The sequence below is a fragment of the Astatotilapia calliptera genome, chromosome 9, assembly GCF_900246225.1.
Source record: "Astatotilapia calliptera chromosome 9, fAstCal1.2, whole genome shotgun sequence".
Classification (NCBI taxonomy): Eukaryota; Metazoa; Chordata; class Actinopteri; order Cichliformes; family Cichlidae; genus Astatotilapia; species Astatotilapia calliptera.
The window spans coordinates 21,436,970-21,460,637 of record NC_039310.1 but is presented as its reverse complement, the minus strand read 5'-3'; the positions used below and the strand labels follow the sequence as shown (position 1 = coordinate 21,460,637).

The window sequence follows — 23,668 nt, the reverse complement described above, 5'->3', positions numbered from 1 at the left end:
TAGAGGGGTAGCACTAGATGCTTGCGAGCTGCCTGTATCTTATAAGGCTGCCGTGTTTGTACCAGGTGTTTTGTAATAACTGACAAGCTAATAGAAGCTTTTTCTGTGAAAGTAGAAAAATTACATGAATCGTCAAAGACATGCATGAGTAATTGATTAATTTGGGAACCTCAATTGACTGTAGGTGTGAATGTGAGCATGAATGGTTGTCTCTATCGGTGTTAGCCCTGTGACAGATTGGACGACCAGTCCAGGGTGTACGCTGGCTCTCGCTCTATGACAGCTATAACACCCTCCAGCCCTCCTGATGAGTGTGAAGCAGATGAAGGTGGATTATATACGACAGAATAAATGGGACCCTGTTTAAGCTTATTTTTGCTATTTTTGTTTGCTAACAGATGAGACCAGGACCAAATGCAGCAGTGTCAGATTATGAGCTAAATGTAGATTTTATTTGGGTAAAACTGAACTTGATGAGAGCTTTATTACTATTTTCACCAAGAGGTTTTCAAATTAGGGGTACCTTTTAACATTTGTACCAATACCTGAAAATCAGCACCCAACAGTACCTTTATTTAATACTTTACTCATTTTGAAATAATAAATTCTATTTTTTTTCTTGCAAAGTCTTTACTTCTGAGTTGAAACTTTAATGACAACGAATAGTGAGCTGTAGTGTTAGTCTATTAGTGGTTATGGTTGCATACCAAGGTTTTAGAGGTACTAGCTCACATTACATGTCTGTTTACTGTAAATAACAAGCTGATTTAAAAAACTCAAGTGCAGTCAGGGTAAAAATCCAAAGTTTAAACACCCATTTCTCTGACAACAGTTTGTCCGTCAAATGAATACTCATCAGATTTAATACCTGAAGAAAATGCCTCACTAAAAGTTTTTTCATCATCATCATCCTTGTGTTCATCTTCTTATCAGTTAATGGTGGATGTTCTAACGTTTGCTCCCTTCTGTGAGTTTTGCTTACAGACCTTTGTTTCTCTCAGATTAGATGTGTTGCCTTGGCCAGTTTTGTAGTCTGCACTTCAAACGTTGCAGAGAGTTTTGTCTGCGTCGAGTTTTGAAAAGTGTAACCACATCTGAGCTTGCTTTTGGCTCGCCACCACCATTGCCCTACATGTTTGTCATTCTTCAACATGTCGCAGTAGTGATGTGAGGTGGTCCTAAAATTCACCATAGACTGTAGGTGTGAATTAGTACTCGGTAGCACAAAAGTAATTCTGTTTGTACCCTAAAAAGTACAGCTTGGTACTTAACGGTAACCGTAATGGTGCACTCACGTCGAGTGAATGCATGCAGTTGCATTGGGAACCCATGATTATCTGGCTCTGCCAGTCTTAAGAGCTGGAATCAAGTTACAGTGATGTGTTACCAGAGCTTAGCAAGAAGTCCTACGATTTCGCTCACTTTTTCCCCTCTCCATCTAAAAGTGAGGTTGGATCATTCAGCTCCAGCTGGCCTCAAGCAGAGAGTCCCAGCTGATGGGCTTCAGTGATAAAGTGCATTTTTTTCCAAAGTTGCAATATTTGAACTCACATGGATTCTCTTATATTTCAGTTCTATTCAATGTTATTTATAAACCGCAAAATCACAATAACAGTTGTGTCAAGGTGCTTTACATTGTAATGTAGAGATCAAACAATAATACAGCGAAAACAGAGAAAATCGTAACAATCAGATGACCCTCCCCCCCTCTGACAGAACCAGACTCAGGGAAGGGCGTCCATCTACCATTTAATTCGAGTTTTAAACTGGATGCCCTTCCTGATGTAACCCCAAAGAGCTTGCACTACACTATGTGCAGACCTAAGCAGTGGCTCTAATCTTATGACCTATTATAACCATCCATTTTCTTAACCACCTATCCAATCAAGAGTCCCAGCTGTCTTAGAGCACTATGGACAGACCACTAGTCTGTGGCAGGGCTAAGATGGCCCATCTCCCTCACATGTACACTTATGAGCAGTTTGCACTCATCCATGTCTTTTGCATGTGAGAGGAAGCTGCAGTACATGGAGAGAACCCACACAGACATGGGGAGAACATGCAAACCCTAGAGTTACAGTGTTAGCATTTGTAGAACTGCTGTTTGTATTTTTTGAAGATGTGTAGTGTTTTAGGCTCCAGGAATTCACAGAATGGTGATGGTGAATAAAAAAAGAAAAGAAAAAAAGAGCATTTAAAGACGGGGGATGTGCCTTTAAATCTCCCTCTGTAAACCTTGAAGCCATTTTTTAATTTGTTCTGCCTCTGTCACAGCGGGAGGTGAGACTGTGTTGTGTTGCCTGTTTGTTGGCTTGTTTGCGTCTGTAGCTGAAATCTGATAATCGGTCTGTGGGCCACAGCTGTTGGCCTACCTTCCTGCCGCAGCTGCACCGCGTATATCATCAAGGGCTATTAGCTGGCAGCGGATAAGCTGTGGACCAGACTCTCCTCTGGCACTCTGATCCCCCCCCCCCAGCTTTTCTCCCTGATTTAGACAAAGAAGAGTGGGTCAGTGTTCACATCTGTCTGCAGCCTTCCTCACACGGATGGATGGTGTTAAAGTTCCCCTCCATCGACAGCCATTTTAATCTCAGATGAGGAATGGCATGCGATGAAGGGAGCTAGCTAGCTGCAATACAAGTGCATGAAATGATGATTTACATGATTATTAACTTCTACGTTATTTCTATCACAACAAATCACAACAAAAGTTGCCTCAAGTCTCTTTATATTGTAAGGTAAAGATCCTAGAGTGAAACAGAAAAACCCCAACAATCAGATGATCAACTTTGAGTATTTGGCAACAGCGGGAAGGAAAAACTCCCTTTTAGCAGGAAAAAACTAGGCTAAGTGAGGGGCAGCCATCTGTTGTGAGACAGGACAAATACACAGGAATTATCTCGGGAATTATCCCAATTTAGGCTTCAGCAGTGGTTGTTTCCAATAACGTTAACTATGTTAATTCTTATTCATAATTAAGTATATTAAGGTAACGTATTTTGCTTATTTACTGTAACACATTGCTACTCTCAGACCTTGGTGGAGCCAATTGATTCAACCAACATGCGAAGCAAGAGAGTGAAACTTCCATTCCTTTACGTCAACTTTCTTCTGATTGGCTGACCCTCACAAAATGAAGGTTTAAAGAGGAGGTGGGTGGGGCTTCTGTGCCAAAGCTGTGTGCTTGGGACGACCATATTAGGGGATAGCTGCTCTTAGTGACATCACATAGACCCCAGAGTGGACTCTCAGCTAATCTTTGTATTCAATGCTAACTTAGCAAATCATACTGGATATATTACTTGCCACAGCCCTCAGTGATATATAATAAATGACGTATTCATGGTGGAACAAAGTTATCATAATCAGGACGGAGGCAGTTGGTGCCATAGATCTGTTAAACAAACCTGGTTTGTTTTAGGTGCATTTAACTTGCACTTTGTTGTTCTTTGGTTATTGGTGACACTGGTTTGCAGCAGTTGTGTCTATCTCTTGTATTTGAGTCTGACAGCTTCCATAAGCACATTAAATTGCACTGTCATATGAAAGGCATCAGTACATTGGATGCACATTGGTATTGGCTTATATCACAGTGTCTGGCAGTAGCCAATCTTAATCTGTTGTGTTACATCAACCTGTTTTTGCTAAATGTTTAAAGAATGTCTCAGTGAAAAGAGAGATGAATAAAAGCAAAAGCAACTTAACATTAACGGCTTTCTTAACTGGAGCATTCCTAATAGACAGTCTGAGCATTCGTCACAAAGCCCTGCTGTGCCTCAGTGGTGTGCGGTCACCCTCTTTGGTTTAGATTAATACAACTAGTCTTTTATTGATTTATTGAAGCCACAGGGGGAAAAATACAGTCTGACACCATCATGTAGTTATAAGCTACACTGGTACTCCGTAGTGACCCTTCGCCTTCTTTTCTCTGATTTTGGTTTGTACTTGTGTTTTAACAGTAACAAAGCTCACACAGATCCTCTTAACATCCTCCCCCTCTTCCTCCTCCTCCTCGCTCTTCGGTTTTCTTCTCCTTCAGTGATTACATCAGCTCAGTGGTAACACTGTTGTCCTCTAAGACTGGCCTGCAGAACCAGGAGACGGTGTTGTCCTGTGACGGCTGGCTGTCTTGTTGTGGCCTCGGGGATAAACAGTGCATCTCTGTCTGCGAGCTTTCATGGTGTTTGGCCCTGGACTCTCTCTCCTTTTTGTGTGTGTGTGTGTGTGTGTGTGTGTGTGTGTGTGTGTGTATTGCAGCTAAGCAATTGATACACACTTTCAATGTCAAATTTGAATGCTACCTTTCCCAGAACAGCCGAGTCCCCGCTGAGGTCATTCAAGCCTACCTCTTTCCCTGATGTCTTTTAATGTTATAGGAAAGTCTTACATCACTTCCTTTTCAAAACCATGACAGCAGCTGTCAGAGCTCGGGTCTGTGAGGGGAAATCGAGGTGGAAATGAGCATTGATGGGAGTTGGGGCTTTTTGTTGGACATCATGGTAGTGGGGCTTATTTTTGTCCATCTGTGCATCAAGTTGCTCAAATGTCTTTGCATCCAAATGGCCCGTGGGAGTGGATACACCTGTGGGTTTTGGAGTAGCTCACATCTCACCCATTGGAGTCCCGCAAAGTGTGAAATTCGAGACTCAACTGTATGAAAAACATTAAGGAATGCCATGAAGCGCTCTGCAGAACCTGTGCAAGAATTCAGAGGCAGGAAAAATAATGTTACTTCTAATACAGTGTGTTTTTCATCACCCTCTTTGGCTGCATGCCCTGAAGATTTACAACAGGGGTGGCTGGTTGGTAGGAAGCAGAGCTGGCAGGTTCATCGGCTGATCAATGATAAGTCAAAGATTAGAGTAGTTTATTTTAGATGTTTCTTTGGTTGACCCACGCACTGTTGATCTGTTATGAAAGAGATGGGCCTTGGACTCTTGCCTACTCTGAGAGTGATAAATGTTATAAGTGATCAACATCCTGAGTATTTAATTTTAAGATAAAACGCTGGATTTTATCTCCTTGATAATGCATTTAAAATGTGTTTGTTACTGTTGCTAAAACCTTAAGAATCTCAGCCGTCAGTAGTTTAAGCTTGCGAGCAGTCATCCCCATTCTTTATAGTAAATATTTATTAACTAGAGTATCCTGTTTTGTCTATGAAACAGTCCTCAAACAAAAATTATTTTAGTTTAGTGTCAAAGAAAACCAAGAAAAACATCAAATATTTACAAGAACCAACATTTTAGCTTTAAAAAAACAAGCTTTCGATTGCTTATCTGCCACAGTCGAGGAAGCCAGATCTTGACTTTAATACCAAAGCAACAGTTCAGACAAATGTTATTAAAGAGACGGGGATTATAATCTGCAGAGGAACTACATGCTCTACATGAAAGAGATTGTTAGTTGCTGGAGTCAGAGTGCTAAAAACAGCCTCTGCGTTGTTCCTCGGTGGTTTGTTATCGTTATCATCATCATCTCACGTCGGTTAGTTCAGGTGGAGTCAACTCACTCTGAGGTTTGTGGGCCTAAAATCATCCTCTTACAAAGGCTCGTATTAATGTGAGAGTGACGGCATCCAGGGCCTAAAGGAGATGGTCTTAACAAGATAATGTGATCAATCAGCCTTTTTTCCTTTATTATTTAATGACAAACAAAATGATGAAACCCTGTTTTTCTCGGAGGAAGATGTTTCAGGGTTTGGACTTTGGTTCACAGTGGAGTTGCCTCCAACAGCTCTGGTTTCTTCCCAAAGTCCGATGTCATGCTTGTTGGGTTAATTCACCTCCTTAAGTGCCAAATGGTGTTGGCAGCCATGATCGTCCAAGATAGGCTGTCTCTCACACAGTGCAGCAGCTCAATGGGTGTTTTCTTCCTCCACTCTCTCATTCCATCAATGATGGTTTCTCTCCTTCTGCCTTTGCTTCTCTCCCCTTCGATTTTTCCAGATGTGACATCATATTCCCATCATCCCCTCCTCATCATGTCTAATGAATCTTCCTCATCTCTCTCTCTTATTCTTGCATAGAGATCTTTTGGTGTTTGCTCTTTTAAAACTTCTTAATTAGCCTGTCTTTTCATTGATGAATCACCCTCCTGATGAACCCACATCTCTGCTGCATTGATGCTGTCCGCAGTTTTCTTGTTTATCGTCCATGCTTTGTTTCCGTACCTGAGGATAGGTGTTATGCCATCTAGGACTCTTTCTTATCTTTAAGGGCATTTTGTCGCTTGACTAAAATATTTGCAAGGTCAAAGAAGTCTTTCGTGACAAATACAAATCTTGATTTCATGCAGTGATCTTCAGTCGATCTTACTCTTCAGTCAGACGTTACATGTTGATTGATGAAGATGATCATTGTCTCAGTTTTCTCAAAGTTGTCTGTAATTAGTGATTCTAAATAGGCCAACAGACAAACTTGCATCCAAACAAACGGCCAATCTCTGTGTGTTTGTGAAAGGACTGACGACCTCCAATTTTTATAAGCAGTTGGGAAAATGGTTAACAAAGCCCCCTGTTACCAAAGATGTTTTTAAAAAAAGTAATTTTACTTCATTGGTTCAATTATTAATTATTATTAATTGCTGGCTCTCTTCCACAGCATGCATTTGTCCCGTCTTCCTCCCCTCACCCCCAACCGGTCTCAGATAGCCGCCCCTCCCTGAGCCTGGTTCTGCTGGAGGTTTCTTCCTGTTAAAAGGAAGATTTTCCTTCCCACTGTCACCGAAGCGCTTACTCATAGGGGGTCATCTGATTGTTGGGGTTTCTGTTTTCTCTGTATTATTGTTGGGTCTTTACCTTAGTGTAAAGCGCCTTGAGACAGACGGTTTTTGTGATTTGGAGCTACATAAATAAAATTGAATTGAATACTGCAGTGCAGCAGACTTGAAGCTCTTTGCTGGATTCTGCAAACCCTTCTTTGCAGACACAACGCCTTGTTGTGACTGTTGTTTGCTGTTAGCGCTAAAAACAATTGTTTGATTAGTTGTTGTTATTTTTAAGCAAAAAATGTCAACTATTTCCTTGATGCAGCTCATTTGTCTTTGAGCTATTGGTCGAACAGAAGGTATCACCCCGGACACGTATAGATTAAATGAACGGTAATTTAGCCAAGGAAATGAACTACAGATGGGTATGTGGTGAAAATAGTTGTTGATTTCAGTGTTGTTTGTTTTTATTTGGCATTTCATCAGCTGGAAGAGTTTGCTGCAGCCTTGCTTTTGCCACGGTTGAGGTTCAGTTTTGCCCTGAAGCAAACAACCTTTCTGCTCCGCTGCTGTTTGTTTTCTTTCTTTTATCAAATCCTACACAAAAAGGATGCTAGCTGCCATTTTTTAATCATCAGCTGTGAGTTTCTCCCGCTATAGTAATCTAACAGCTGCTTCACATGAATAATGACTTCCTGACTGAGAAGCACAATAAACAAATAAAAGTATGCTGCTCGTCTGATGTTAGGTAAGTGCAGTCGATTGCAGCAGCGCGTAGGTGTGATTGTGAAAACATCGCTCGAGAAACAAGCAGTGGGCTGCGTGAGAGCAAGCAGAGTGGAGGGAAGCCGCCAAATGATGTGTGAATGTGATACTGCAGCGTGCACCGCTTGAGTTTTCACCGGCCGCAAGCATGTGTGCGTGAGCCTCTGGAGATCTGCAGCAAAGAGTCCTTGCAACTCAGGAAGTTGGCTTAATCCTCCGCGTGGCCTTCGCAAATCTGCAGAAAAGCACACGGCTGAACAGCTCCTTTCTCTGAGTGTTGAGAGAGAGCGAACAGCAATACGTCATGGAGTAATATCAGGGCCTTATTATTTATGTTAGTGACCAGAATCATTAGCAGGTGGAGATTTGTGTAAGAGATACAAGCTTGTAAGCCATTAAAAAAACTGACACTGATAGTTTTGAATGCTGTTGCCCATAAACAGCATACAGCTCATGTTTATATAACCACAGACTTCCCTAAAGCAATTATTCTTTCCTTTCCCTAATATTTCTAATTCAACACAGTCTGTTTTATTTTTTAAAGGGAACATTATTCTCATGTAGTGTTGCAGCCGACAGCAGCGACTGTTGAGATTTCACTGTGGTTTTGGCTTCCTTGCGGGTCGTTCGACTGCTAATGGGACGTTGCTGCTTCTCAAATGGGAATTTGAGAGTTGGCGGCTGAAAGGCATCGCATCGATGAGCTTTGTTGCTGGAACATCTAATCGAAAGGAAGACGGAGAAGGCTCAGTGTTACAGGCTTTCACCGTGTTTAAAAGATGGGTGTAGCCACCAGAAAGGCAGTGTGGAAGTGCATTAACTGTTTACTTCTTCAAAGCCTATTTTGGAGATCTTTTGTGAACTGAGCAGTGTGTCTCATATTTCACGCCTGCTCACAAAACACAGTGACTGGGTGTGCATCAGACGTTAGTGAGGGTGGTCTCTGAATACGCAGCTACCCTTGGAAAACCCCAGAAGCTGTTGTCAAATTGTCCTCAAACCGCACCTTTATTGACAGATGCTGAGGTGTCAAAACTCATCATTAAGGGTACTGGGGAGATCTTAATAATGCCAGGGAGAGAGAGTGAGAGCCTATACAGCTCATGGTGATGAGTTTAAGGTCTCAAAAAAAGGAGGTAAACTAGGGTACAGATAAGGGTGGGCCTACTTTGTGATTGACAGGTCATTACCACATGTGTGTGCAGTGTCCCAAAGTTTTTCAGTCATGTCAGCTTGATGCTTCACAACTTCCCTTCAAGCAACAGATGGCTCCACCCATCCGTCCATATGGATGAACGTAGCTGTAGTAGCGTGACACAAAGTCCCAAGATGAGGACTTTGAGCGTCTCCATGTTAGTGTTTTGAAGCTTTTAATACTTTAATTTTTAAACACCCTGTCTTTAAAATTATATTTCAAGAACAGCTGATCCTGTCTTTGGAATCATTCTTTGGTCAATGTGCTTGTTATGCAAAACAACTTTAAAAATTGAGGAGGAGCGAAGCGGCCGTGGCGAGCGCTCTGGTCGCTGTTTGTGATTCTTGAATAAATATTTCTTGACTCAGAATTTAATTCAAGTATCGCCGGCTCAATTGATAGGCTATGAGAAGCCAGGGGAAGCTCTGACTGAGAAACACATGGACACGTTCATAGGGTAGCTATTTGTGAGTCACACGGGAGGCCCACCCTATGAGATCAGCATCGTATCCATCCATCCATCAAGAGGTGGGGTTCATCCGGGATAAGTTCCCAGTCTATTCCAGTGCTAACAGAGAGACAGACAACCACATTGAAGTGACTAAAATTTAAAACTACCAACTGAGATCATAAACCTAATCTGCGAAAGCAAGCTGAGGCCTTCGATGAAGGAATATGAAGGTTGATTTTTCTCATAGACCTCTGCACTACTTTACTTCTTTTTGCAGCTCGAGGAGTCGACCCTGCAGGCCATTAGCAGGAATGCAGGTTTACGGCACCTTTTATGCATTGGCTTCACTTTCCAACAGGGAAAAAACATTGCGATCCTTTTAGTTTTGAAGTGAAGCTGATATATGAAATATTGTTAAAACAGAACGTAGCTTGCAATGCATCAGCTTGTGTGTTTTAAAAACTGTGGGTCCGTGTGTGTGTGCAGGCCAAGCTTTGGCACTGACTGCACTGTAGCTGCTTCTTATTTAGGGATGTATAGATTTTCTCTCTAATTTGGCTGATTTGAATAAAATGATTTTGTTCCACTGATCAGATGTGGTTCCATAGGTTTCTATTAGCATATTGATTTGATGGAATCCATTGAGAAAATGTTCTCTGTTAGCTGTAGAAGAGATCTAACTTCATCCAGTTGCTGTGTCAGATACACCCAATCAGTCATGCGGTCGTCCCGATGCACCTCGTAACCAAAACCAAAACCACTGGCAGTTGATCATTCTCTTTCTTCCTTTGTGTGAGAAATAGGCCATCTGACCTCAGCTGCTTTTGGAAATGTTGCATCCTCTCATTTTTCCCATTCTTCTTGGAGCGCTGATGGGCTCTCCGGCTGCAGGCCAGAGAAAGGGATGTGCATTTGTTTCCTGCCAATGAAAACGGCTCCCCGCCCTTCCTGCTTTTTGAGTCATGCCACATAGACTCAACCAGCAGGCAGACAAAATTACTTGACAGACAAACAGACTTATCTTTTATATGACTTTATCTTTATGACTAAACAAGCAAGGTGAGATTCGTTGCTCTGATATACATTATGATGAACAGGTGCTCATTTTTTGTGTGTGTGTTTTTGTAGTGATTTGTGTGCAGTTGGGTCCAGAAGGGAAATGAAAGAGCATTTCTGTGGAAGGAAGCAGAAATAAAACTCAGAGCTGGTGTGGATAATGTTATAAAAAAAGAAATGCCACTGCAGATGTCTGAACTCTGAGGAAGTCCTTTGATAATTGTGCCCTTTTCCTGTTTTCTTCTTCTAGGAAATAATTTACATTTTAGCAGCTCTGAGAGGTTTAGTGTTCGCTCTTTGCTGGGAGGAGAGTGAAACGTGTCACAGTGGCAACACTGAGGCCCAGACAGCTGCTGACAAACAGGTTAGTCAGAGCAGCGTCCCTCAATCTCCACGGCGGAGAATATAGAGCTGCTGCTCGAGACGGCCACATCACATCTCTATGGTAACCGCATAGCTATCCTGCTGCCAATGTGATACCAAACATGGCAGAGGAGAGGAGCACGGTTCAAAAAGGGGATGAAGAAGAACAGCCAGAAAGCGCCTTTTTTGTGTTGTTGGGTATTTTTTCTGTTCCTCGGCTGTCAGCAGAGAGCAGTTGGTGTCATTAGACGGACACAGGACAGGACACTGACAAGCCTGGACGCTTCCTGCTTCCTGTCAAAGGACGGCTGCAGGGGAAGCGGCAGGGCTGCTGAGGGAGGATAAGGCCTCGGGCAGGAAGCGTGAAGCTGAGACAGCCTCCAGTCAGTCATGCCCAGTCACTTGAGCCACCAGTTCCCCCTCAAAGCTTTGACCTCCTGGGCATGACTGTGTGTTTTTTATGTGGTGTTTGGGAGCCAGGAAGTCGGTCCCATTAACCTTTTTGGTCACTTGGGTGGTCACTCTCCACCCCCCACCCTTACGTTGCTAATGTAATATTTAAAGGCTGCAATTACCAAGAAGTTTCATGTGATTTTTGAAAATTTTAGATATCATACTTTCAGTAAAGGAAAAAGTTGTTGAAAATGCCCTCACAGTTTGTGTTTTGCCTTTCACTGGGTTATAAAATTTCTGTTTGCTTAAATTATACGTTGGTATGTCAGACACTGCCATTTTGTCAGATGCCGCTCTCCTTGCAGAGATGTGCACACAGTTTTCTTTGTTGTTGGAGCCTTGATGCACTTGCACAATAATGGATGCTGCAGGATAATGGTCCACTTTAAAGGGGACCTATTAGTTCCAGCTGTCTACTTTTATTCTTGAACTCTGCTTGAGTAACTTTGCGTGATTCACAGTTCAAAATGGAAGGCAGCCCTTTTTTTGGACTTCCTGCTCCTTTCAACTCGGTGTTCTTCTCACTGGCTGCCCCCTTGCAAACAAAAGGTTTGGGCAGCAGGTGGGTGGGTCGTCTGCATTCACGACCGCAGCTGTGTGTCTGAGCTGTATGATATAAAAGAGCCAAGAATGGGGGAAGAAACTGCCCGAAAGTAGGTGTAAAGCAGGCTAAACGGAGCTGAATTGCATATACAAGGTCTCTGGCCATGTTTAATATGAACCTACACCACTGTAAGGTGTGGTGGATATTGTCGAGTGACCGATAGGTTTCTTGCCCCTTTGGGAGGCACTGTGTTTCCGACTTAGTTTTGCTTTTGTTTTTGAGTAGTTTTGGTTTCACTTTCACTTGTTAATTAATTTTATGTACTAAAATGATTCCTTTTGTGTCGGTAAAATAATTGAAAAGTGTGTCTATAAATAATTGTGTGACCAAGGAGTCCATTTCAAGCATCTATATGTGTGGGTTTCAAAGAATGACCAAACTACAGGACATCGTCATCACATCTTGTATATATCAGTATAGGAGGATTTGTGCTTGTACCTTCTTGTTTTTTAGTGTGAGGCTTCAAAATTTTTGGTTGAAGAAGTAATGTCTTCAAGCAGGTTACTGAAGGTAGTCTAGGTAGTCTTTTACTCACATATGATTGATAGAGTCTATAACTGTCTAGAGTTATAACTGTCTTGAGTTATAACTATTAAAAGTGGCTAAACGATTCATGACATCACTTACCCCATTTATCTTTTATATTTACAGTTGGGGAATTTATCTGTAACTAACTAACTAACTTTATATCCACTAACTAATGGTTGGGTCGTTTTTTTGCTTAAGGAAAAATGCCTAAAGGTTACAAACCTTCAGCTCTCAAGTATGAACATTTTTACAGAGTATCAACTAAACAGTAAATCGATTGCTTACTGAGTCATGATCTTGATGATTGATATCAAATTAAATATCTTTGTTTTTTTTCTGTCCTTAGAAAGAAAACAATTGCACAATTTTTGCAAGTGAGATTGGCTCATTCTTTCTTTTTATACATAAAGCAAGTACGTGACTCTTTCATAGAGATGCTGCAGGAGTTTGAGTTTACTGGCCAACAAAGGGTTGAAACGTAAAAGACTGAAATTGTCACTGAAGTGTCTGAATTTCTTTAATTGGGCATTTTATGAACTTTTAAACTCTGTGTTGCTGCTGGTTAAAAAAAATCTCCTTTCAAGTGTTATCTCCCTTCTTCATCTCTCTTAAGTAAACTCTTGACTTATTTGACTCCATATCTCACAAACCTCCCATAAAAACGTCCCGACACTCCTGCTGGAATCTCCAGGATGGATCATCTCTTTTCTGTGCTTCATTTTCTCATTAAACACTTCATCAACATGCATCACTTTGTGTATGGGTGGAGAGATGAGCAGCTGCAGATGTTTTGGCATCGTCATACTTGAAGAACCGTTGTGGGTTTTTTTTCTTCCTCATGTTTAAACTGAACATTTAATTAAGAAAACACACTGAATAGATTATGGGTGACCCTTTAGGTGGCGGTGCCAGCTGCTCTCAACATGAGCACCACATAGGTCATCCGCCTTATCAGCCTCTGTTTAGTGTCTTCATCCTAATCAGCGCACACTGCACCATAGCCTCTGAGTAATCACAGATCTACTGACCGAATCCGAGCGACGAGGGTGGGGTTTGGCATGTTGCAGAGAGGCGATTTGAGAGGAAACGCGGCTTGTTAGCGAACGTGTCAGCTGTTACGGGGACCTAATCTGTTGTCTAATCGCTTACATGGAGTCGGCACAGTTAGAAAAAAAATGAATAATTCCCCTTTACAGCATGTATAAGACACAAAGCAATAGTTCTGCTCTAATTTTGAAAGATCTGTTTGATAACTCGAATTCAGATTCATATGTTTTCATAGTGGAATAGACTAGATTCTGTTTACATTTTATTGAAATAGAGGTAAACTTTTATACAAATCAAAGGAGGAGATGTCAGCAGAAAAATGGTAAATGCACAATAATGAAAGCTGAATGTGGTGAATGTAAAGTTTTGGCTGTTAAAGAGGAGAAAAAGACACAAAGTGATTCTCTAAGAAAGGTTGATGTTGCAAACTTATAGCATTTCCGGTTAATGAAACTTCACTTGTTCTTATCTGTGGTTTGATTAAAATATTTGATACCTCTCTTATCTGAAGAGAGGTAAATGGTTATATCCTGGTCTTTTGAGTTTTTCTGCTATGCTAAACTGCTTTGCTGCTATCTGTAGACTCAGTGAACAGAAAATGGAGTAATGATGTTTGATTTTTAAACCCAGTCAAGACAAAAAACAAGTGTTTTGCTAACCTATCACACTACTCTATGTTGGTGGCTGCATGGACAAGGGGCTCCACGGTGTAGTGGTTAGCACATTCACCCAACATGTGAAAGATCAGCTGTTGGAGAGCAGGAGAGGAGATGAGCCTGACTCTTACGGATTCTTAAGCTAATACTCATTCTTTGGTTACAGCGTTTATGTCTATTTGCTTGCACAGAGCCTATGTGACCAATGCAAACGCCGGAAAAGTGCGCCGGAACAGGGATGGGCGTAACAGTGTAAAACAGCATCAAAGATAAAGAACTAGCATGAGAAACTGTTTCACTGCAGCTCTGTGTTATAACTTTGATCAACTCGGATGGTTGCCAAGGACTAACAGCAGAGTAACATGTAAAGGATGGTGTGCAAAGGTGTTAACTGGTTGTGTGTCGGTCACTGCAGAGACATGTTTGAGTCAAAAGCCAGCAGCTGAAAGTACCTCTTAGGGTGGTTTCATGGAGAACTCTTTGTAGCATCAAGCAGTTTGCCTGCATGACTCTCGGATACATGCAGGAGCCCATTCCTGGAGTTTTACTGTATGGCATGATTGCTGTATTTCTTCTGTTTACTTTGGTGAACAGAACACGATAAACTAAAACATCAAAGGCTGGATCCATGAGTACTTATTGACACAATTTAAAAATGCTAAGTAGGGGAGGAGGTTATGACTGTGAGACACTTATAATGACTTCTGTAATAAATTATCCGCTTATCCATGACCAGCGATCAGGTTTATCAACAGCTTACTTCTTTCTGTTAATAAAACTGTCCCGAAAACCGTTATACTTGTATGTTCCTGCAAAATGAAATGTCAGAAATCTGTGCCTATATACTAATAAACACCTTCTTAGATGAAGCTCTCAGTTGTTTAACCAGAACAAATAGGTGACAGGTGGTGTTTGATGGTGTGAAGAAAGAAAGGAAATGAGCACAAGTGAAAGTAGCTTATGCAGCGAGTACCCTGACAGCAAACATTGTATAATGCAACCTTTTCTCTGATAATACGCTCTATAGGTAGATGTATAAACACTTGACAAAGTCCTCAAAACCACTTTTGTGGTAGTTCCTGCTACGGTCTCTGGGAGATTTAACCATGAAGCTGCACACATGCATGCACACAGATTTGCATGATAATATGATACAATCTGCAGTTCTGCAATCACTCAGCTGTAACTTGAATAAGACAGCCCCACTGTGCTTTTTGAGGCTAGGCAGTCACTCAGCACACATGTTGTTATCAGAGAACAGGGGTTACAAGATATGTAACCTAATGTTTGTGTCATCATTGAAGTATGTCTTCATACTCTTTGAAGACTTTTATCATAGTAATTATCAGGATAATATCATATACGAAGGCATTGTTGGAGAGATTAGAGGTTTATTAAATTTTGTACTGGCCTGTTTGGACCGCTGTTTAGCCAAACAGACACGGGGCTAAGTAATGAGGCTGTGTGGGGAGGTATGTGGCTGCAGAGACTGTTCCCATGTGCAGAGGGTTCAAAGGGCTCAGCCCTGGCAAAAAGGGCCCTGCGGCAACAAGCTACTGCTGCCATAATTGGGGAAAAGCCATGTAAAACTGTCCAAGGGAGGCCAAGGACAGCTTAATTATGTTGTGAAATTTAATTAGCCAACTGGTGTGTGTGTGTGTTTATACGTGTATGTGCACGTGCTTCTGCTTTTAACTGAGTGACCTTGATGCAATAGAGCTTTTTGCTTGGGTTTTATTGTCTATTTTGAGAAAACGTGGCAGATTTATGGTTTTATTCCCCGCGGTTAAAATGGGTGGATGGGAAATGCTTGTGCCGTCAGAATGCATTATTCTAAAAGCGATCAATACAGGCTTACAATTTAAATCATTCAGCAGAGGCAGGTAGCACAGACGTGCATTTGTGTTCCTCGCGTGTCCACTTTTCCTGAACGTCGCATGTTTTTCCAGTTATCTCTGCTTCTCCTGCAGCAAATGAGCCGATAATAGATGTCACACAGGCAGATGGTTTTCAGGGTGTCACAGGTGATTTTCATGCTGCTGTTTTTGCAACACATCCAGTTTGTTTAGCTCACTAGAGGGATAAATGCTTGACCTCAGCGTTGTTGTGCCTGCTCTTTCCACGTGTGCAGCACTAATCTCTTGTATTAAAAGTAAACATCTACCTTTCCTTTTTATTAAGCTATCTTCTAATTAGTCACCCGGGAAATACGACAGGTAAACAACAATTACAGAGAAGGTGCTATGTTAGAATATTCCAGGGAATTATCACTCGATTAAACACGTTGTCCAGAATGAGATATGCTGTCAAATAGGGCTGCCACAAACGATTATTTTGATAGTCGACTAGTCACCGATTATTTATGCGATTAGACTAATCAGATCATCATCCACTGGATGTAAAACTACAGCTTATTGCACCAGCAGCATCTGCTCTTATATAACTATCATTAGCTTACAGCTTTAAGCTTTTAAGGTGCTAACTAAAAATAAAGACAAGATGATAGTTTATTCAATTTTAATGAAATTTGCAGATTGTTTTGGTAAAGTTTAATAAACTCCTTGCTATCTAAAATATAACAGGACACCGGAGTATATTCTCCAGCATCTCACACTTCTGATAATCAGCTGTCTGCTTGACGTTTATTCAGCTGTGTAAAAACTATAACTTTAATCTCAGCCAAACCGATTTACTCAGGAACAAATAAAATACTAGCGTTCTCACGGCGCTAGTGACCTAGCCCCCGGCTAGCTATCGAGCTAGTGGGTAACAGACGTCTCCGAAAACGTCGGAGCGCTTTTGAAAATATGTGGTGTCCTGATAAACTGAGCCGATATTTGAGGTTTACACAGCTACATTCTCGCCTGAAAATATGTTAAACGTTTATTTTGTGACCCAGAAAGAATAATAAGAGTAATATTAAAACTAACTAGCTACCGCCATTGTTGGAAACTGCGCTGGGCCGCGCTATGAATTCTGGGACACAGCTGCTTCTTCTTCTTCTTCGGGGTTTAACGGCAGCTGGCATCCTTGTACATGCAGTGCTGCCATCTTCTGTTTCAGTCCGTTATTACACTCTTAAATCCTGCTATTATTCCTGCGTCTTTTGCGATCTTACAAAGCTTCAAACGACACGTCGACTATTAAATCAGTCGTCGACGATTTTGATAGTCGACGTAATCGTGACTAGTCGACAAATCGTGGCAGCCCTACTGTCAAATAAAAAACAAAACAAAAAACACTTTAATGAGAATTCACTGTTTTTATTGGGTGTGAGGTCATCATTGTTCATTCACTCCCTTTTTATTCTTGGTTAGATCATTTTGAGTAGGTGTGGCAGGTTGGAAATGGTCTTGCGTAGCTGTTTTCCTCATGCATTTAGTTATTATATTGATCTACTTCATGCTGCAGCATTGCCATTCTGAAGTTATGTAATAAAGGCAAACAGCAGATTTATGATTGTTTTTCTGGTGTGTCATAATGTCATGCAGGGGAAGAAAGTTGGTAAACAGCACCAACTTTTTTGGATACGGACTACCAATCTGATACCAGTGTTAAATTAATACGCTGTAATGGTCACTCTGAAAGAGAGACTATGAGTGCATTGTTTTACATGTAAGACCTCAGGCCTAGAGATTGGCTGGCAACCCCTTAGAAACCACTGGTTGCTAGGGTAAAACCTGTATTCCCTGACCAGTTGGCGCATTGTTAGCAAAGGCAGTAAAAAAACTTGTGATTGCTTTGGTTCCTAGCAGATTGCAAGTGGTCTCCCCCAGTTCGCATGAACAATGCAGACTTGTCTGCAAACATGATGAAGTGCCAAGTGCAAAAGAAACTGGAGAAAAACTGTTCACCTTCAAAATAAAAGCTGCACTAGGTGATTTGTTATTATTATTATTATTATTATTATTATTATTTATTTTATTTATTTTTTTAAACTTAGCCTCAGCCTGTACCCTCCAGTAAACAAAACCTAACTGGTTGGGGGGATGTTTTTTCCTAGCGACAAATGGTTACCAGGCGGTAGCCGGCCAGTCTCTAGGCTTGTGTAACATGAGGCCTGATTTAAACAGTACGGTCTCCTAAAATAAAACATAAAACTGTGAGGCGATCACTGCGCATCTGGACAAGACTTGAAAAATCAATCTTTAAGTTGTGTTCAAGTTGTTCTGAATGTAAAGAAATGACTTCCCGTGGGTATTGGACATTGTAGTGGTTAACACACTGAAAGGAAAGAGAGATTCCTGGTTCGATCCTGGGAGAAGAGACAAACCTCTTCAGGGTTACGTCAGGAAGGCAATCTAGCATTAAAAAAATCAGCCAAATCAAACACCTGCTACCTGCTGTGGCGACCCAGTGTGAATAACAGAGCAGCCGAAGTAGCAACAATCTGATCGGTACTAGAGATGGACCGATCAGATATTACATATCGGTATCGATACGTAATATCGGCTGGTAACTGTGCAGGGCCGGGTCTAGCAAAGTTTAGCCAGGGGGGCCGATAGGGCATGAACATGGAAAAGGGGGCACAATGACATACTTTTCTTTCTTATTCTAATTTAAAATGTCGAGCTTTTAATAAATAATTATCCGAATCTTACACCCAAAGTTTTAATCTGATGTAAAATGCATAGAAGTCCATTACTGTATATAGTAACTATTAAGTCTGATATACCCTAGTAAGCTATACTACTTTTTCCTTTGGGAAGATACCATCTGTGCAGTCTGCAGTTCTGTTGAAGAAAGATGTTGAATCTATTTAATTATTCTTGAAAAATAATTTATTTCTGTGCATTTTTTTTCACACTGCATCAAATTAAAGTTGATTACGTCGATTAAGCATCATGAGGTGGTGGGGGGGTTCCTTATTTATTTATTTATTTTTGCTGGAAGTTTGCAACCCTATTAGTTAGGTTGCTTACTCTTTAAAATACCAGAATAGGGAGGATGGAGTAGGTCTAAGTTTATTAATAATAATAATGGATTGGATTTATATAGCGCTTTTCAAGGCACCCAAAGCGCTTTACAATGCCACTATTCATTCACTCTCACATTCATACACTGGTGGAGGCAGCTACAGTTGTAGCCACAGCTGCCCTGGGGCAGACTGACAGAAGCGAGGCTGCCATATCGCGCCATCGGCCCCTCTGGCCAACACCAGTAGGCAAGTAGGGTAAAGTGTCTTGCCCAGGGACACAACGACCAGGACAGAGAGCCCGGGGATCGAACCGGCGACCTTCCGGTTACAGATGCGATTCCCAACCCCCTGAGCCACGGTCGCCCGACTGATCAGTGTTGCTGAACTATGAAATATTTTGGGTGCAGTGTATTTTTTGCATACAGGTATAACAGAATAGCTTTAGTGTTTGTTTGTTTTTTAAACTTGAGTTTGAACTTATACAAAATGCAGCAAGATATTAAAAAAACAGTTTTATTTATTAAAAACACACTATATCGGATTCATATCGGTAGAGCTGGGCGATAGAACGATAACGATATGTATCGCGATATAACTTTTACTCGATAGAGAAATTAAGCTATCGCGATAGACCTCGCCGCTCTTGTCCTCTTAAAAAAAAAAAAAAAAAGGTCAGCCAATCCAAATTAAGTAGCGCAGAGCCGAACCAATCACAGCCGCAGCGTCACGTCGCGTGACTTGTTACTTACAGCACAAGTGCCAAGCCGCACGTGTGTTTGTTTGGGAAGCAGCCAGCGGGTAATGGAGCCAGCGCATAATGGAGGAAATGAGTGTGCCGACTAGAAAAATCAACCGAGCGTGACCGAAGAGAAAACAGATGATGGTTCCAACGCCGGAGAGATTGTCGAACGGAAGAGCCATAGAAGTTCCGTAGTGTGAAGGTATTTCGGCTATTTCAAGTCTGACAAAAAACTGTAAATTGTGCTGAAAGCAAGTCTGGAAATACAATAAACTGGTGCATGCGTCACACTGTGCGCCACGTTATTGTTTCGGTGAAATGAATTTCTACAATACTGTTAATTCTACTCTCTGCAGTGTTTAAATGCTTACATATACACACAGTTACTGTCCCTCCACACATACGACTCGGTTCTGCTTCTATGCCCCAGCTTTGTTTACTTTTTCCCACCGAGGCTTCTAGACTTCTGATTGGCCAACATTTCTGCACGGTTAGGAATCTAGCGCCACCTGCTGCTTTGGCATGTTCATAGCAGCGTTTTCCTTCATTTCTGCCTTTATGTGTGGACGGGATTATTTTTTAAAACGAAAACGGAAAATCTCCGTTTTCAAAAATACCCGTGTACGTGTGGACGTAGCCTCAGTCTCTGACTGGAAGCGCTAATTCGTCATTCGGCTTTTGTCAGACTAAAGTAACTGTTAAAACTGTTTGAAAAGCTCAGCTATACAACAAGGAGAGATTGAGAATTTCCTTTTAGTTCTCAGTTTACTTGATATTGACAAAAGTTAGTCAGTTTTGTCTGTTCTTCTGTAAAACAAACTAAGATTTATTTTTAGAATTAATATTTTGTTTCTAAGTGGAATTGACAATTTAGTCTGTTTCGTTTGTTCTATTTTGAAACTTAAACGCTTTAGTGGCTGCCTTTTGTGTAGTTTGCAATATTTGCCTTTATTTATCTGAAAAAGTCTCATGTTCCTTAAGTACACCTACCCTGTTGAACTTATTATGGGAAATAAATATTTAAAAACAAGCTGCTGATTATTTCACATTTTACTTGTGAGCAACGGCACATTTAAATCTTACAAATATAGTTATTTGGCTTATATCGTGATAGATATCGTTATCGCCTGAAATGAAAAAAACATATCGTGATATGAAAAAATCTCATATCGCCCAGCTCTACATATCGGTATCGGCCGATATCCAAATTTATGATATTGGTGTCGGTATCGGACATAAAAAAGTCGTATTGTGCCATCTCTAACGGTACTGGTATAAGAATTTGGAAAAGCTGGGATTTCTGTATCCCCGCCTGCTTCAAACAACAGTGACCACACATTATGAAGGCTGGGTTGCCAAGCTTTGCAGAGTCAGTTGACCTGTGAGTGAATAAATGCTGATTTTACCCTTTCCCACTGAAGGAAAAACCCAGATGTTCGTGGGTGTTTTGTTTTTTTGTTTTGTTTTTTTAACCAACTGAGAAAAGATTTAACAAGATAGGATGGGGAAAAAAGCAATAAAAATGTGAACGTTTATAATTAAATTCTGAGCTAAGAGGGCGTCAAAATCTAACATTTCACTTATTCACTGATGTAATTGACTTTAGTCTTTATCTTTAAGCGGTGCACAGGATTATGTCAGTCAGTGCTGGGATTTCTAACGGGGAAATGTGAGTTATGGGGTGTGTTCGAATGTGATGTGACTTCAGATGTAGTTGTTGTTTTCTCTGGCAGGGAATGAGCTGAGCAATACGGCCTCATGGTGAGATTTTCTTGCATGTGGATGATGTTTATGATGATGAATTTTCCTTGTGTGAAGCCATATTTTTTGCATTGAATGGCTTTTGTAGTACTTCTGTACATGTAACCACCGGTGGAAGATGCATGTGTTTTTATTATTAATACTGGTCATTATTTTAAATCCCTGGTGCTTTGTTTGCAAAGCGCTAAACATTAATCTGTGAAACTGCAAGAAAGTGAGATGTATAGCGTGCAGTAACTGCAGGTCAGCCTCATTTTCGTGTGAATAATTTGTAATAATAAACAACCAGTAATTGCACAAAAGTTCTGCTTGAAATGATGATTGATGCCTCGTTCATTATGAATGAGCACTTCAGCTCTATTATTGAGCAAATGTTTGTTGTTCTTATGCCGTAACCTCTTCAGGTTTGGTCTACCATTAAAACAAATATTTAAAGGTTGCAAAGTGTCTTTGCTGTTTTCTGATATGAATGTTCACAGTCACCTTTAAAGGCATGAAACCACTTCAAAGGTGTTAAAAAGCATCATCTCTTCCTCAGGCACTGGACCAGGACCGAACCTCCCTGCAGAAGGTGAAGAAGTCAGTGAAGGCCATCTACAATTCAGGTCAAGGTGAGAGTCTGTTTCTAAATCTGTCAGGCTTTGCTGTGCTTTGATTAATGTTTGGATACAGCCTTGTAGCCCTTTCCTGAAAGTCAAATCCCCAGAGCCCAGGATTTGTTAAATATCTTTAATAAGAATGAGGGTTGCTGCTTTTTTGTGTGTGTGCGTGTCTGGAATGCAGCCTTGTGTTGGACAGATGGTGTTTGTTGCATGTATCGGGCCGTCCCAGAAACCAACACCTGAGTTTGTTTAGTGTGTTGCTGTGACATGGATCCTCAGTAATTTTCCACTGAACGCTTGCGAGAGCCTCCTCCCTGTAAAATGACAGTTTGTGATGCTTGACCCACAAAAAAAGTTTATTTTTTCTCCTCAGAAAAGAGTCTGTTTACCTTTGTCTCATTGTGGCTCTTTTGGAGAAACAGCTGGGTTAACTTGAAGCCAGCTGTTACGCAAGTTTTTAGTTTCCTCCGAGTTAAAGTAAGATAAAGGCCTTAATCCTGTTAGTGTTTCATATGTGATACACGAGTTTTTGAGACCTCTGCATCATTGGTGTGATTTATTTATCTATTTTCCCATGAGAAAGCTGATGTATACTATCAGATAATGCACAGAAATGCCAATAATTTCATAATTGAGGCTTTAAAGGGTTAAAGTGATTGCAAAACAGAGACTTGGACGTCGCTCTGATGGTTTGCTCAGTTAAAATATATTTAAAAATTGTGATATCAGTCCCAGCAGTGTGCCAGCAGTGCTGTGGTGGCAACTGTTTGATCAGTTTACCCCGAGGCCACACAAACTGAGATTTTTCTTTAACCGAAGTCAACTTCTCCAAAAGCTTTTCATCATTTTTGCAGTAGCTGAATCACTGGTGTAGTGAGAATAATGCAAAGTTGTATATAGAAATGTATGTTTTAAGCATCATCTGGGATTTCCTACATCTTATCACTGTGTTGTCATGTTTGACATTGAACCCTGGCAACAAAGTTGGAGTAGCAAGATTTACAGCAGAAGCCTTGAGACTAATCCTAACCTTCCCCTTTTTTTCTTTCTTTTTTTGCATAAAAATGATTGAAAACGATGATCGAAAACTTGTATTATTTTAGAATATGTGTCATAGATCTTACAGATCTAACAGTCCTGCTACTGTGATATGAGGATTTTAAAAAAAATATCAAAACAAAACCAAAAGATGACCAAACGTCGACTGTCAGGGCCCCTAAGCCTGAGCGAGAACCTCCATCTCACTTTGTCCCGATCTTATTTTAAATAAATGCGATATACCTTCGTCCTTATAAATGTTTTCCTGTTGTTTATATCTTTAATCTAACCCATTTAAAAATGTTAAGGTTGTTTTATTTTTTTGCTATTTATCTTATTTTGACTTTGTGTTTCAGTCTTGCTTGGCCTGGATTAAATTGATATGAAAATTGTTTATACAGGACTGTGCAAAAGTCTTGAGCCACGCCTCATTTCTTAATATTTTGCCATAAGAATGTGAAATGGGTGCATACACGCAAATGGAGGTTCAGGCATGAAGATGGGTGCACACTATGAAGCTACAGCAACAATATATTAATGTATTAAAAGATTTTTTTTAAATGATGCTGGCTTTAAAGACACATCCCAGAAAGTTGATGTAGCTCATCTGGATTCAGTGTTTTCCGTGGTAGAAACTTTTTGTCACGTCATCCAAGTAACTTCTTCAATCTTGGTCATAAAAGTCTGAGTTTGTAGCCCATTGTTAGACAGCTACTTCTGGTCATTAAGCAACAGTATGAGGTTAGAGGAACCTGCAGGCAGATAGATGAGTGATGAAATATTT

At 40.8% G+C, this 23,668-nt stretch overlaps 1 protein-coding gene across 6 annotated transcripts in view; it reads left to right on the top strand.

The window, feature by feature from the left end:
* The window catches only part of asap1b (ArfGAP with SH3 domain, ankyrin repeat and PH domain 1b), an 83,323-nt gene that overhangs the window by 8,343 nt on the left and 51,312 nt on the right, over window positions 1–23,668 (top strand). For all 6 annotated transcript variants that reach the window (XM_026179898.1, XM_026179894.1, XM_026179897.1 and 3 more), the window contains exon 2: window positions 21,783–21,855. In XM_026179898.1, the coding sequence (XP_026035683.1) occupies window positions 21,783–21,855 (73 nt within the window). The remainder of the gene's footprint in view (window positions 1–21,782; window positions 21,856–23,668) is intronic.